This window comes from Anneissia japonica, unplaced genomic scaffold (genome assembly GCF_011630105.1).
Source record: "Anneissia japonica isolate Jap-2015-1 unplaced genomic scaffold, ASM1163010v1 scaffold640_len1575945_cov177, whole genome shotgun sequence".
In the NCBI taxonomy this organism is placed as follows: Eukaryota; Metazoa; Echinodermata; class Crinoidea; order Comatulida; family Comatulidae; genus Anneissia; species Anneissia japonica.
The window spans coordinates 21424-37496 of record NW_022684376.1 but is presented as its reverse complement, the minus strand read 5'-3'; the positions used below and the strand labels follow the sequence as shown (position 1 = coordinate 37496).

The 16073-nt window shown below is 34.1% G+C and overlaps 2 protein-coding genes across 3 annotated transcripts; one reads left to right on the top strand and one right to left on the bottom strand.

Annotated features, from left to right (window-relative positions):
- Nucleotides 1-87: 87 nt before the first annotated feature.
- On the top strand, nt 88-6807 carry LOC117105141. 2 transcript variants are annotated; one of them, XM_033246210.1, is made up of 5 exons: nt 88-222; nt 2597-3296; nt 4273-4408; nt 4713-4845; nt 6070-6807. In XM_033246210.1, exons 2-5 carry the CDS (start codon nt 2611-2613, stop codon nt 6153-6155), a joined length of 1041 nt encoding a protein of 346 aa, XP_033102101.1. In that variant the 5' UTR covers nt 88-222; nt 2597-2610; the 3' UTR covers nt 6156-6807. The 2 variants fall into 2 exon arrangements, with proteins under 2 accessions (XP_033102101.1, XP_033102091.1); XM_033246200.1 differs by having other exon boundaries at nt 95-235.
- Nucleotides 6808-10794: 3987 nt separating this feature from the next.
- Nucleotides 10795-14723, bottom strand: LOC117105127 (CKLF-like MARVEL transmembrane domain-containing protein 4). Its single transcript, XM_033246197.1, has 4 exons — nt 14400-14723; nt 13029-13193; nt 12105-12221; nt 10795-11329 (listed from the first exon to the last, which is right to left on the bottom strand). Exons 1-4 carry the CDS (start codon nt 14571-14573, stop codon nt 11171-11173), a joined length of 615 nt encoding a protein of 204 aa, XP_033102088.1. The 5' UTR covers nt 14574-14723; the 3' UTR covers nt 10795-11170.
- Between the last annotated feature and the right edge of the window lie 1350 nt (nt 14724-16073).

The following is a 16073-nucleotide window of genomic DNA, read 5'->3' as shown; positions in this document are numbered from 1 at the left end:
GAGAGAAAAATAATTATTTTTGAAGATCTTATGATGTTATGACAATTTATAATTGTTGTCTGCCGCCCTCTATATTGTGTTTAAGATCTTTGGTATTGGGAGATCGTTCACACGGCGGGCGTAAACGAAGCTAAACATTGCGGAAATATTACGTGTTATGGTTTCACTTTGTCAATTTCCTCGATCGTAGAGCTTCATTCATTCACTCGAAAGGTTCCAGTGGTTCAACTCAAACGTAACTAGCATACTACTACTAGGCACAGCCAACTTAAGTAGTAATTAATAGGCCTGAGGGGTTTAGACTTAGGCCTAGGCCTACCAACCTAGCCTAATATCAATAAGCTAGGGCCTACCTACTAGACCTAGGCCACTTACATCTCCCTGGCCTTTGCCTATCTATGCTATGTATGCCCTAGCCTACTACTACTACTAGGCCTAGGCCTTGTACTACTAATACTTAAGCCTGTTTTCCACTAGGCGAATTTAAATGTTCTGAAGGGCCTATATTTTTATCAATTATTGTTTTTTCTTATGTATAATTTCTCCATCTATGTATTTTGTGTTGATGATGTGGAAGTAAACTTTATATTGAATTGAATTGAATTTGCGTGAATTGAAGGCATTGGTTCGGTTCCTGAACACTGATTGGTTGCGCACATTTTTTCGCTTCGCAAAAAGTAGAAACATCTAATTACCAATTTCGCTGAAGCAAAAACTCCGATAGAAATGCGCATAACCGACGCTTTCGATTCCCGCGAATAAATTCACCTGGTGGAAAACCAGCTGAATATTAGTACGCCGGGAACCAGTCATTTCGAGCGAATGCCAGTTCGAGCAGAATTTACTTCGAGCGGATGCTAGTTCGAACGGAAAAAGATCTACTTACTGTACTCGCGCGAATAAGCGCCCTGTTTGAATAGTACGAAAAGTTTCCTAAGTGCCATGTTACTTGTAATTTCTTCTGTTTTTCTTCCTACGTATTATAAATTTTTATTATATATTATATCTTCTATTTTTAATTGCTGTTTCTCTAAGGATGGATTAATTAGCTTGTGAGCTACAGCGATTTTAATTGCTTTTGTTAATCCTTGCCTCCTTTGATTTTCAATTTTATTCTGTATTTTGAATTTTTATTTTACTGTATGTGCAAATTGTAATGTGATTTTTATAAAAGGCTAAATAAAGAATGAATGGACGTATGAATAAGTGCCCCCTCGATGTTTATTCATTTTTTGAAACAATATCATGCAATTTTTTTCTTAGCAAGCCAATAATCCTAATCAATCCCGGCACTCTGGTTGGCATGATATGATCTGTGGAGTGGATTCACATATTCTTCTTATGTCAACTTCAAAACGAGAATATTTCTCCTGGACAGATGAGAATGTCTTTCCTCTTTTTACATTTTTCTAGTCCTTTTTCTTTCTTTTTTTTCCGACAATTTGCAACTTTTATAGCACATTTTAATTTTGCAAGAATCCCTGCAATGATCCAGCTAATTATCTCAATCAACAGATGGTTAACAAGCATACACCACCACCACCACCACTAATTTCATCTGCTGTTGAAGCTGGAATTCTTCTCAGGAGACATGTTCTCTTCTGCACCAGAACCAGTTGTAATCTTCGGTTTCTAGATGTTCTTATACAATCTTGTTTCATTCAAAAACTTCCCCTTGAATTTTCAAAGGTCCCATAAGGACCCCCAATATTCATATATTTCCATAAGCGCCCTCTCAATTTCCACTCTGTTTTCATAAGTGCAAAACAAGCGAAAATACTATTTCACTCACAAATATAAGAATAGGGTGACGAATTACAGTAATTCGCCCTTGTTATAATTCGCAGTAAATGCATCCGCTCGAACTGGCATTAGCTCGAATTGACTGGCATTCAAAACTAAATAGTTTAGGCCTTGCCTTTTTTCTACAGCAGTAGAACGTTTAATCTCTAATTCATGTATATTCTCTAGCTCACTATCAAGAAGGGCAAAGGAAAGGGCCACCTGTCCTGCCTTCTTGGATGATGAAGTAGGCCTAACCTAGCTTATTCTATGTTGGTAAAATTTATATGTTATGGGTGGTTAATACTAATATTTAATAGGCTAGACATATGTGAAACAACTGTACATTGTGCGTTACATTCTCTTCTAAAATCCAGGAACAGTATGTTCAGGCCGGAATGATGATTGTACTGTAATAAACATGGGTGTGTCGGTCTTGCATGACATCTCTGTGTATGCGCCATAAAAGATATGAATTGATTTACCATAGAACGCAACCGATGGCCGTCAAAGATGCATGAATTTGTTCTACATTCTCGTTCTACATTCTCAATTAAAAGCTCTCTATTTATCCGTCTTTTAAACAGAGTGTACAATTTCCTACAATTTTTTAATAAAAGTTTGAATATAATATATAAGCCTTTTACCAGAACAGCTGATTATAGTGTATTGTTCAAACAAACATAGTGTAACGCCATGCATTAAACAGTCTTTTTATCGGCAATTTTCAGTATAGTTCTTAAATGTCGCCAATGCAGAAAAAAACAAACAACTTTATAATGTGGAGATGTACACTTATCTTTTGATTCCACAGAGTTGACTTCAATAATGGGAAACATAAAAGATGAATTGAAGGTGCAGTTTCAACAGATCTGTGACCAGGCTGTAGATGCCGGCATAACCGCAAATGATCTATCATGTTTCCAGATCGTACAGAGGATAAACAAGATAAAAAAACCTACCAAGAAATCTAAACTACTGCCTGCTGTCAAGGTGGTCTTTATTTCTCTTTTGATGGTACTGACGGCTCTTGCTACTTTTGAAGTAGCGATCGTCTGGTCAAAACCAACAGGATACCCCTTAGTGGAAAGCTACCACGAGAAATTGACAACGTGGATGTTCGAGAACTTCTGGGATGTCAAAACAGATAAAGAACCATGCATCATTGAGATGTCAGAGTTCATGCAGGATTTGTTCCGTCCACCAGTTGATTGCAGCATATGTCGTAACGTTACACAAATAGATCGCATGTCCAATTTAACCCCCGAAGTATTCACTAGAATCTATGCTTACAGTTCAAGGCCTGTTGTGATATCAGATGGAATGCGCGGCTGGACTGCCCGTGAACATTTTAGTTTTGAGTTCTTTAAAAGTGTGTATTCTGAAGACAGCCCAGCCCTTGAAAATTTTGAGAACGAATGCCAGTTCTTTCCATACAAAACTAACTTTTCCTGCTTGGGAGAAGTTTTCAATATGTCTGAAGAAAGGGCCAAGGAACCTTGGTATATTGGATGGTAAGTCTAATTATGAATGTGTCTACATCTTATCAGAGTTGGATCCAGAGATGTCCAAAAAGGGGGGCCTGAAAGTTGGCCAATCAAGACAACGTTGTCCTAGGGGGTCCGGGGGAAAAATTTTTGTGTTCTAGACGCCCAAAAATAACATTTGAGGTGTTCTGGGCTATCATTTTTTTCTTTTTGTTTCTTTTTTCTTTTTTTTTTCTTTTTTTTAACTCCCAAGAGAGAGACCCCCCTAAATCCGCCCCTGCTTATGAACTGAATTCCAGTATATACTGTATTTCAAAACAGAATCAAAGATAATCATGAAAAATCATGATTAATAAATGTTTAAAATAATGTTTACACCTACTGTATACAGTATACAGCATATTGCCTCTTTGTTTTTCAATCCCAAATTAAAAAATCGAGGGGTGTAAAAATGGGGTCAGCTTCGTAACTTATGATCTCATTCACGTTAAGGCCAAGTCAGTGTTGTCAGTCTGACGTGATTTGTTATTACCTCGTGTTTGTGTGCATTAAATACTGACGCATTATTTTTGCATCGGGGATAGTCGTGTCATAGAATATTAAACATGTTTAATATTCTCACGTAGGACTACGGTATGTGTTTAGCCTTTAGGTTACTGTAGCTTCTATTCTATAGGTCTCGCTACCTAGCATTGTAGTGAACTTTACAAATATTTGACTGAATAATCAGTCAATAAATCAATAAACCTAATTAAGTAAAGTGATAATGGAAGAGTAATTACAGTACCGTATATAGGCCTACTGTAATTATTTTTTTTGTGTTTACTCCCATATATAAGACACCAAACAAACGTACAGTTCATCTTCGTAAAGTCAAATGAAAATGTGAAATTATGTTCACTCCCATTTGTGTGCATTTAAACAATTTAAGAGAAATCTTAGAATTCCTTTTGAAGACAAATATATATAATATATTTTTTCTTCTATGTTTTTTTGTTCAAAGGAGTAACTGTGATTCTCAGGCAGCAAATATTCTGAGAGAGCATTACAAGCGGCCGTACTTCTTGCCCCATGATTCCGAATCCAGTAAAACGGATTGGATATTTATGGGTACTCCAGATTACGGTGCTCATTTACATGTAAGATAACAAATCTTTCTTTGATTTTATTTTGCCTCGGAAACATCAATTTTATTTTTCAGATTATTCTAATGGTTTAAAATTTATGCTTTTGGTATTAATTAAAATTAAATGGTTTTAAGATATTCATCAAAATCAAATTCTTAAAACTTATTAATTGCAGTATCATTCTATGAGAGCATAGCTCAACAGAGAGCAGTTTAGCTCAGTCGGCTAAACTGGTGGTAGCAACTGTAAAAATCCTTTGGTACCCGGTTCAATTATTTTTTTTTATTAATAACTCTTTTTTTCAATTTTTTATCAGATTGACTCTGTTGAGAATCCTTCTTGGCAGGCTCAGGTTAAAGGTCACAAGCTGTGGACACTTGAGCCTCCCCCGGAGTGTTACTTTGAGTGCCCCAGGCAGTTAGAAATCACTGTTCATCCAGGAGAAATTAGTAAGTTTGATTATGTTGTACTATGATAATTTGATGTTAGATTTGACCTCTAACCGGTGTACAGTACATTCAAATGCTACTTCTATATGCTATTTGTGAATGCATTGTTTCCTGTTTCTATGGGTGTTAAGCCAACACAGGCAAACCATAATGTAATACAGTATTAAGTCATACTTCCTCCTCTTTGTCATGTTTTGGTAGCATGTTACATATAAATATTATATTGCTATTGTTATCAAATGAACATACTATACAGTATGAAGTATACTTAGAAACTGTATGGTAAATGGTAATGTTTGTCGATTAGTAGTAAAAAAGTAAATACATAAAATAAGTAAATTAAAAAAAACTAAAAGTATTTATTTTCAGTTTGTTGCTTCCTGTTTCATACACAAGAAGTAGTAACATGCGTAGATGTTGTGTATGTAGTGTTTTTTTATTAGAAGTCTTGATATAAACAAAAAGAAACAACACTAATTACTTAAAGATAACGCAAATTTTCATGTTGACAGACCCAGGGGTCCCAGGTTGGAAAAAATCTGGTTAAATGAACTTTCTTAACCCATTTGAATTTTATTTTGCTGCGCATGATGATACCAATTGGCACCGACTTACATGAGACCATTGATAATAGGAAGTAGTTAAAACATACAAATATTGTGAATTTGCGTGGGATGAGTTATTTTCCAGGAGATTCTAGCTTGCTTGAGGAAGTGTGGGAGGCCGTCCCGATTTCTGGGAGACTTCCGCGACTTCAGGGAGAATTGGGACACCTGCATACCTCACAGACAACTACTATCAATAGCAGCACATTCAAATATTACAAATATAGACAAGATATAAATCATACAAAAATTTAAAACTTTTCAATTAAAACAAGGAATTAATAAGAAAAGTCACACATCCAAACTTTTGCGCACTGGTTGCAAATCATATTGCACTAGATGGACAGGAGTTTTCAGCATTGAAGTTTGTCCATTAATGGAAGAAGAAGATGATCAGTGTATATTCCGAACAATTTTAAAATATATATATTTTTTTTTATGATTTTGTAAAATTAATTATATAGAATATATTATATTAAGTCAGTATTTGGATGTAATAGTTTCCCCTGTTTTGAGTAATGTTTTACCTGTTTTGAATCGATTTAAAATTGAAATGTGTTTCAACCCCTTTCATATAACTGCCTGGTTAATTGTGTACATTACATTTGGTATTTTTCAGTTGTTCTGGATACAAACCACTGGTTTCACAAGACTTTGATTGTGGAAGATGAACTGAGTATTACGATTGGTTCAGAGTATGATTAAAAACCATAATCAGAAAAGTATATAATAGACAATAGATTAAAATTATTTATAGGCTACGAATCCTTTGCTAAATACGGTATTGTTGTGTGCATCTGGGAGATCCAATTCTTCACCAGTACTTCCCCTTAAATTCCTTGTATTTTCCGATTTACAAAGTGATTACTTACCTACTTACTTAATCCGAGTCCTGAGCGGGACATAAGGTGTCAACGATCTTCTTCCATCTGGAGCGTTCCATGCCACACCCACCTTCTTCAGCTCGGCCATCACATTACGTCTCTGGGTGGTCCTAGACCTCCCTGCCTTTCTTTTTCCAGGTGGTGTCCATCTAAGGGCAGTCTTGGGAATACGGTTTTGGTCCATTCTGAGGACATGCCCAAGTCATTGCATTCTTCAGAGCTTGAGCACCATGATTCTCTGGCTCTGTTTTTTTCTTGTAGATTTATTTACAAGGTGATAGCCTAATAATATTAGGTCATGGACCTACTATTACTGTATTTTGAATATTGCAAGAAAATAAGCAAGTTTAATTTACATTTTGCCGTGCAGTAAGCAATGCCAATCAAATATGAAATGCATTAAGAATTTTCATTTTGAGTATAACTGTTTCAACTTGTTATTTCGTATATAAAGAGTGGCCATACATATTGAATATTTGTTTTGTACTTATTATGATGTCATTGATTGGCTTGTTTGTGTTTGGTGACGTGTGTCTTCCACTGCCATACATACTAACTATTCATATTTTCATACTTATACTGTTATTTGATTGGCTTTGTATATGTCATATGACCAGTCTTTCACCATATTTCTGACTCAGAATCATAGCTGTAAGATTTGATTCCTGCGGTTAAAACTCAAAAACATTAGGAGTCAATAATGAAAAACAAAATGTGTTTTACTTTTTATATTTTTTATTGTGCAATTTTTAATAATGAAAAATATAAAAACATTACATGGCAAGAATCCCTGATCATAAGGCACCATCTACTGTATAAGGCCCTGTCCACACTATCTAATTTTATTTGACAAAAACGATGACATCACATGACTATATATGGACATACTTTTCTTGTAAGTCTGAAAGTGTGGACAGAGCTTAAAGCCCTGTCCACAGTATCAAATTTTATTTGACAAAAACATGTGACATGCCTAAATATGGTCATCATGACATCACATCATCCCCATATATACGCACATCATGACTATATATGGGCATCCAACAGTCTTCTGTCAAAGATTTTATAGTGTAGACAAAGTATGGTTGTTGTGCTTCTCAGCCAGTACAATGAATAATTGATCATTAAAGCTGTTTTCCACTAGACAAATTTATTCGTGCGAATCAAAAATTTTCACCTATACGCATGCAGGCAGTTTAATTTTCATCGCGAGATTATCAATTGCGCATACGTATGGATAAAAATTTCCGATTTGCATGAATAAATTGGTCTAGTGGAAAACGGTCTTTAATCATTATTCATTATCATATTTACTAAATTCTGGTATAATTTTTAAAACTGTAAACACACCACATCAATACAGACATTACAGTAAGTGCTGTATTACATCCATGTAAAAAACCAGCATTAGAGGAGCACTATGCATTACAAACAATATATCATTAACATGATCAATATAGAAAGTGCCGTATAACCACGAATCCAATGGGGGAGCATGCCCCTGTTTTGACACTAAATTTTTTAAATTTCAGTCCACATCAGTGTTGTGTGTTGAAATAAGTAAAAAAAGAATACAAATTCACGCCCCCCCCCCCCCCCCCCCTCCTTTTTCAAAAATTACTTATTCAGTACAGTATGAATTTGTGTAATAGTGAGTAACATTCTTTCCTACTAATGCACTATAAAATATTCAGCCTGAAAACATTATAATATAAAAATAGCAAGAATTTCATTGATTTTTTTAAAGATTATAAAGGGCTATGTAACATATCAAAACTACAAACTACTACAGTACAAATATATATGTAAGCACTACAATGTGAGGCTTACAAATTTGTTCAGTCCTATACTTTATAATCTATATTATCATCTTATATCTTTTTATAATTGAATGATTGAATGAAATGAATGAATATACAGGTGTTCAATTGAAAGAATGAATGTATGTAGACATTTTACTTTGAGCAATCTTGGTTTTCAGTGTTTTATTTGTTTATTTTTTGTCATAGACAGATATAAATTATATGACATGATTTGAGGTCAGAAAATTTTATAGCACTGAACTGGATATAAGCTGAGCTTTTGGCAACATTTTCCCCAAAAACTTTTAAATAATAAAAAAAAAGTTTTGACTCTGAAGTTAATGCACAGCATACAGAAGCCAACCCTGTTAAATGCGACAAGAATAGACAGACTATAGTATAACATTACAGAAATATAAAGATGAAAAAACACTAATATCCCACACACACATATACAGTATAGCATGCACTAAGTTGTTTTAGAAATATACAATATTTTAAATTATATAAACAAAAAGAAATATATTTTCTACAAGAAAACAAATATATTCTAATTAAAATATTATAAATGCAAAGGTATAGCACAAAAGTCATTTCTCTAAATTGCATTCATAAGTACTGTACTGTGTATATATTTAAAGAAATGCACTAAGATTGCTAAGATTTTGTGTAATTAAAGTTTGTCTAAATTTATAATAAGATTTCATTAAGGCTGGTGCGACTCATACGTCCACGCTTTATGTCAACACAATGCTTTCTATTCCACAGACTGTCGGTAATTTCTAAAAAAAATTTTGAATACACGAATACCTGCAAGTGGAGCGCCTTAGGAGACAACTATGCTGTCCCGATATGTAATGATTCACCGTTGTATGTTTTCTTAATTATTTATAATTAATTTTTATCTATTTATTTAATTTTCCTTCCTTTTGATCGCAACATATATGGGTACTGTACAAACACATTGTGCAAGTATTACTCAACCGAATTTGACTTCCTTCTAAGTTGTAATTTATTTTTGTTTGTTTTGGACAAGAATTTGATACCTATGCATTTACTGCATCTTGAAGTTAGTTATTTGCACTTTATGTGTGATTCAGTTTCACAACCTTTGAAGTTGCGGGTTCAATTCCTCGCTGTGAATTTTTTTTTTGTGTCGTTGTGCAATGCACTTTAAGATTTTATCTCTTCAAGGAGTACAAGTGGGTGCCTGGTACGTTTGGACACCAATGCCTTGTGCAATATTATAAAATTTTCCAACAGGAAGTCGAATATGTATTAAACAGGTAATTGATCCGATCCAATGACCTTGGTAATAAGACTTTTTTAATACCTTGTTTGGCAAACTTATTTCTTTTCAGAGGATCATCAGAAGAGGGCAGGGGAAAAAAAATTAAAATAAAATTTTGTTATTCTATTTAGCAAATAAGTTTTGCCAAAAACATCCAGACGGAGGAGAAAATAAAAATAAAATTGTATTGGTTAATGTAAACAGTGTAGTAATGGGATGGTTACATGCTTTAAATTTATTTAATTAGCAAGAAATATACATATTTTTTTTTTGGAGATTTCAAAGCAGCAGTGGGCCTAATAAAAATAAATAAAATCTTTTATTTTTTTCTGAAATTTCATTTTTTTTTTGGCAGCGGGTGTGCTAATTTGCCAAAAAAAACTTATATTTTTATTTGAAATGATCTTTGTTGGCGGGCAACAGGTTTGCTAAACATGGTATGAAAAAGTCTCGCTTGATTTGGTTATATTCGTCTAATATATTATTATTATTAGTATAATTAATATTAAAATTGTCATCGCAACATCTAATGTATTTTTTTATACTTTCTCAAACTCTATAATATATATTATAATAATTTTATCCAAGTTAGATAAACAGTATAATTTGTTAATTATTTGATTTTACAACTAAAATTTAATTTGGTATAGCTAGGTTTAAGTACAGTAATATTGCTTTACAACTACAGGAAGGTATGCATTAATTAGTGGAATGCTTAAGGGTCTACTACATTTAAAAATCATCCTATTCTATTAGCACTCCATGAGCTACCCTAAGACTTTTAAGCATAAAGGTTTAAATTATGATGTCTTGTTGCCTCCTTTAGGCTAAACTACACTGAAGGAAGTGTGATACAGTGTACCTAGAATCACTAAAACATTCCCCCTCTGTAACACCAACTCCCCTCCACACCTGACCTCAATTTAAATCTGTTTTTCCAATCCCTTTACACCATAACTAAAGCCATATTCTACCATGATCCCTAACCATAACCCAAGATGTATTCCTTTACTATGTGCCCTTCTCACCATAACTCAAGCTATATTCTATCCTACTGTAACACCCCTCTACCTCCACCCACCATAACCAAGTCTTATTCCATAAAATTTCTATCATGTCCCCCTTCCCTAGCCTAGGACTGGGTACGACATTAAACTCCATCCAGTCGAAGCGTCGGCGACTAAACTGACAACCCTCTCAAATATGTCTTAGTGGCTGCTGAGGGGAGGGTGTTTATGGTCACCAAGCAGCAAGAAAAACCAATAGCTGATCAAAGGGCAGATGAGCTCCTCGGAGTCAACGCCAACCATTAATTAGTTTAAGGAATAGGAGTAGTTTAGTCTCGTTATTAATGCTATTATGATTATTTTTATTTTATTGTTATTATTTTATTGTTATTTGATTTTTCTTAGTTGGCCTATATTATTTCTCTGTAAAGCGCATAGTGGCAATGTGCAATATGCGCTATATAAATATAACATTATTATTTTCCCAACACTTTTCAATTTACAACCTCTTCCATCATAACTCAATCCACATTCCATCCTAGCTTGACCTCCAACCTCAATATTCTATTCTACCATGTCCCTCCCTTTCACAGCTTAACACAGTTACAGTGATCCACTTCACATCTACTTATTTAATTTTACCTTGCACCTCCCCCCCCCCTTCTCCATTATCTATTGTCTTTGTGACCATTACGTCCTTCCAGTGAAGTTTAGCCTGTAGCAGGTATGACATCATTTAGTAAGGAGGTGGTTCAGAGGATTCTTGTGTAATGGTTGTGGTTGTTGTCGTCGTTGCCGTTCTTTCCGAATTACGTCTGTCACGATAGGCCAAGAATGCACGGAAACTCAAGAATGTGCTAGCCGCAAAAAGGAAAGTCAACGTCCATGCCAGAAGCTTTTGAGGAAATAAATGACAATTATTTACATTGGTGAATTGTACAGACAATTGAATACATGGTACAATTCTTTTTCTATGCCATAGTCTTTATATCGATTTAATTATATTAAATCTGAAGTAAAACAAAAAAAGCCATCAATAAAATAGTACATTACAGTATACTTGTTTCAAGGAGATCCTTGGACCATGGTTTTATGAACCTTCCTGAGTGTCAATAAATCTAACTGAACAACTTGTCAATCAGAATAAGGCCAAGAATACGGGCGTGTCTAATAAGTCCCACAAACACGCATTCAAGAACACAGACTCTTTGAAGAAAAGCACCTGGTGTACTGCCCAATTCACCATCAGAAGGACCCGTCACCCTACTGGTCTTAAGAATTAACCTTGTTTTTTAAACACAAAAAAAACCAACCAGCCTATATTTTTATCCTCATAATTTTACTAAAATATTATGTAGATGAGTAATTGGCATAAATCACCTAGTACCTAGTGGCAGAGCCAGGAATTCAAAATAGTGGGGCCCAGGGGAGACTTTCAGAGACGGATGATCTAGACCACCTCTGCCCCACCACGGTCGGCTGAGGTTAAGAAAATTTATGATTATGGCACCTCTAGATTGCCGGAAATTGGAATCTCAAAACTAAATTTAATCATAATTAAACACCCTTTAATCCGCCTCTGGAACCTTTTTGACTGTCATGGGCAAAAACAATATAGCTTGATTGTACTGCACGTGTTGTTAATCATAGGATACTCATACTGTACTTACGGAGCAAAAGACAAGTTTTCCGTGATCTGGATAGTGGTTTGCCTGTCCTGCTCTCACTGAGGTGATGATGGCAGAAATAAAAAACAAAGCAGCAGACACAAAGTTGGCAATCAATTCCTGTAATGAAATAAACAAATGTTTGTAACTCACTGCTTAAAATCAACGCAACAAATTCAACCGCATGTTCTATAAAAGCTACTATCGCAGATACAATTATGTCATCTTAATTATCAATACAGTATATCAAATTTTTAAAGAATTGTCCAAGCAAAATCATAAACTAGTTTCTAGTCCCTACCATGTGTTTTTTTTTCTTGCTGCCAGTGCCAATTTAATATATAATTTTGAAGCCACACACCCTATTATTGTCAAATAACATTTTACGCTTACATAAACCAAAGACTGAATATAAAAAAAGAAGTTTTTCGTATCATGGGGGCAGAAATCTGGAATAACCTAAATAATTTAAATAATTTTGCAACAACTGCTCCTACTATTTATACTTTTAAAAGACTAATAAATAAATGAGAAGATTAAATATTTTGAATAATGAACAAAAAATCTTAAACTGTTCGTCATGACATCATTTTTTGGTCTTTTGTCTTTATGTTAATATTTTTAGTCTTTTGTCCTTATAATGTTAATATTTTAGTATTTTACATTTCTTTGCTAATATGTATTTTAATATATTTGTTCTTTGCTAATATGTATTTTAATATATTTGTTATGTGTTTTTTTTTTTTTTTTTAATTTAAGTTTCATCATTTTATTCTTATCTTCTTGCAAAATGGCCTTGTGAAAAACAGCAATATGGTGATACAAGTTTTCTCCGTTTTAAAATAAAGTTATTATTGATTTCTATAATCAAGTTTTCACTCAATATTTGAAAACACAAAATAAAAATCAAACCCAGTGTTAACTTACTGACAATTCCCAGGCAATAAAGGGAATTTTTTCATTTAAACGAAGGAGGAAGACAACAAAGTAAACAATAACGGTTATCATTGCAGTTATCCCAACGAAAATCATGAATCCGACTCTAAAATGTTCAACAGCACAGAGTACGACCCAGTACAGAAAAGACACAACCTAAAAAAAAAAATAAAGAAATTATTTTAAGATTACCAGTAAATTTAAAACGGTAAAACCACATATATTGACTGTGGCTAAGGTTAAGTAGAAATCGGTTATCCACATGGCAGATGGGTGGATAAGTAGAAAGGAGTTTACCACTCGGCAGATGGGTGGATAAATTTAAGTAGAAAAATTGGTTACACCCAGCTGATGAAGCCAGGGCCTCACCGTACACCACTCCAAATGAGGGTAAAAGAGGCTTAAGTGAGCCTTTTTTTAATACCTTGTTATGCGAACTTATTTTTTTAAAGATCATCAGAGCAAAGAGCCTGTGTTAAATAAGAGCCAGAAAAAAATAATAAAATTTTGTTTTCTTATTCAGCAAAGGGTTTTACCAAACATATCCAGACGGAGAAAATAAAAATAAAATTTTGTTGATGAATATAAACCATGTAGTAATGGGTTTTAAGGTTATTTTTAATCAACCAATGACAGTGAAGACGTACTTACAGAACGTTTCGAGACCTGTCAGGTCTCATTCTCAACTGGCGTTTCATTACTTCCGTCTAGCAGAGGAATGTGCGATGACATTGCGCTGCTTTGAAATAACCTCAAAACCTAAATACTACTACAAACCCAAACAAACAGATGAATTTACTTTAATGTGTAGGTATAATTGGATGGTTAAATGCTTTAAATTTATATGATTTGGAAGAAATACACCTTATTTTAACAAGGCAGCGACAGGCGTATTAAAAATAAAGAAAAACTATAATTTTTTTCTGAATTTCTATTTTTTCATGGTAGCGGGTGTGCTATTTGGCCAAATATAAAATTTTATTTTTATGCCCGGCGAAATCATCATTATTGGCGGACGGCGGGTTCGCTAAACATGGTATAAAAAAAAAAGTCGTGCCTTATAGGTCTAGCCTAGCCCTCATGTGGCCGTCTATTTTCCCCTCTTGACCTCTTAAACTTTGACTTGTATAGTCAGCTTTATTAACTGTAGGCCTACTGTACTGGCTAAATCACAGCAGTAGGCCTAGGCTAGGCCTATCCAATACTTTTTAATTAATAAGCCTACGTTCATCCAGGGAGATTTTATAACAACTCCCTGGTTAATCATAGTCTATAATATTGCGAATGGCCTAGTGCTACGGCCAGACCCTAGCTGGCCTCAGTCTAGTTAGAGAGGGAGACAGATGAGTATTTTGGTCTTACGATCTGTACGATATGAAGAATTGAAGGCAGCGAGCGAAGATACGCCTGGTCAACTCTGATACCACCGCTATTCCCCGGGCCACTCCCCTGGTTGGAGGTAGTAGTAGCGTGGTAAGCAGTAGATGTCGTTGTGGTAGTCGTTTGGACGGTATCTGGAAATTCACTTTTATCCATTTTGGATAATTTTAACCTCGTTGACTGTCAGTTGTAATAGTCTATAAATCAAGGAAACGATGACTTCCAATGGTGGACCCTTACAGGCAACTCCTATTGAATTACGCGTTTATTTATTTACTATTCCAGAGTCGATAGGTGGGGCTATTCAAAAAAATCTGATGGTTCAGAAGGAAAATTCTAAAAGGAAATTTTTAAAACTAGGGAGCAGACATCATGTAATATTAGGCCAAACAAAATAAATTGTTTGTTTGCCCTTTTTTTTTAAAATGATAAATAAGGGCCAGGTGAAAAAAGTTATTTTTTTATTTTTTATTTTTTTAAGATACTAATCAGATGGAATAAAAATAAACTGCCTTAGAGGTCTAGAATGCAATATCTTACATCAGACAACTTTAGACTAATTTGTAGTGTATCTTTCAAAAAGATAAATTCACTCACTTTTTTTTTAATTTGTAAAGAAAAAAGCTAATTTTTAATTTAATTTTTTTTTTTCGCCCTATGTTTCTTCAGTGAGTTAGAGGCGGGTGGAAGAGGGCAAACAATTTATTTTTTTAGCCTTATTGTAATATGACTGCTCCTTGGTTAAAACAATTAAAATAGTCAAAACTTGAATTTTAAAAGCTGTTACGTAACATCATTACACAAGGTAGTAAGAATATAAAAATAAGACAATAAGGGTAATTTTGATTATTTTAATTATTAGGCCTTTAAGTGAAGATAAACAGCACTTTACAGGCCCAGAACATATTATTATTTTTTTTTTTTTCGTGAAGTCCTGTTTGTCATCAATTTATCACCTAGACTAACATGGCTTACATTCTCTATTTCATCAAACTAGGCTGCTAATATAAGTAAAAATATAATAAATATAATATTTCTGATAGGGTGAGAGCAGGAGAAAGCAGAGTAGTTGAAGATTACTGCTGTTAATATTATGGTAGAATCATTTTCATTGCAATAAGTTAATAAAATTAAAAATTAGAACAAGAAAATTTCCTCTACCATTCTTGGATATCTGAAGATCATTTTTAATTTATTTATTTATTTTTTTGTGTGTGTTGGGGTTGGGTGTTAGGATATTTATAAATGTATTTTGGTATCCAGTACCAAGTGCTAAACGTAAAACGTACGATAACATGAATAATGTCAATTTTTGTAAGCCTGGAGAAGAAATTTTTGGTTCTCAGAGATACATGCAACATGCATCCAAAATAGCAGACTGTTGAATAAAATACATTTGTTTCAAGGGTGGCACCAGGGTTTGCCCAACCTGAAGGGGATGGGAGGGGATGTCCCTGATGAATTTGCTTCCATTAGTTTTGTTTACAGTTATTTAGGAGTTCATTCAAGAAAAAAAATAAATGCCACAGGACATTTATTAGAGGGAGCTGTTTATTCCAAATGAGGCTCTGAAGGAGGAATTTATTCGAGGGGGGATTTTATTCACAGCGGGCAGTTTTTTTCAAATAAATATGGTATTTTTTCCCCTCCCCGACA

Bases quoted from the DNA above. Each gene is read 5' to 3' on its own strand.
- LOC117105141 (XM_033246210.1), top strand. From the start codon at position 2,611: ATGGGAAACATAAAAGATGAATTGAAGGTGCAGTTTCAACAGATCTGT. The intron at 3,297-4,272 runs GTAAGTCTAATT...TTTTGTTCAAAG, and splicing joins GAACCTTGGTATATTGGATG to GAGTAACTGTGATTCTCAGG. The intron at 4,846-6,069 runs GTAAGTTTGATT...GGTATTTTTCAG, and splicing joins TGTTCATCCAGGAGAAATTA to TTGTTCTGGATACAAACCAC.
- LOC117105127 (XM_033246197.1), bottom strand. From the start codon at position 14,573: ATGGATAAAAGTGAATTTCCAGATACCGTCCAAACGACTACCACAACG. The intron at 12,222-13,028 runs GTAAGTTAACAC...ATTTCATTACAG, and splicing joins TTATTGCCTGGGAATTGTCA to GAATTGATTGCCAACTTTGT. The intron at 11,330-12,104 runs GTAAGTACAGTA...TTTCCTCAAAAG, and splicing joins GAAAACTTGTCTTTTGCTCC to CTTCTGGCATGGACGTTGAC.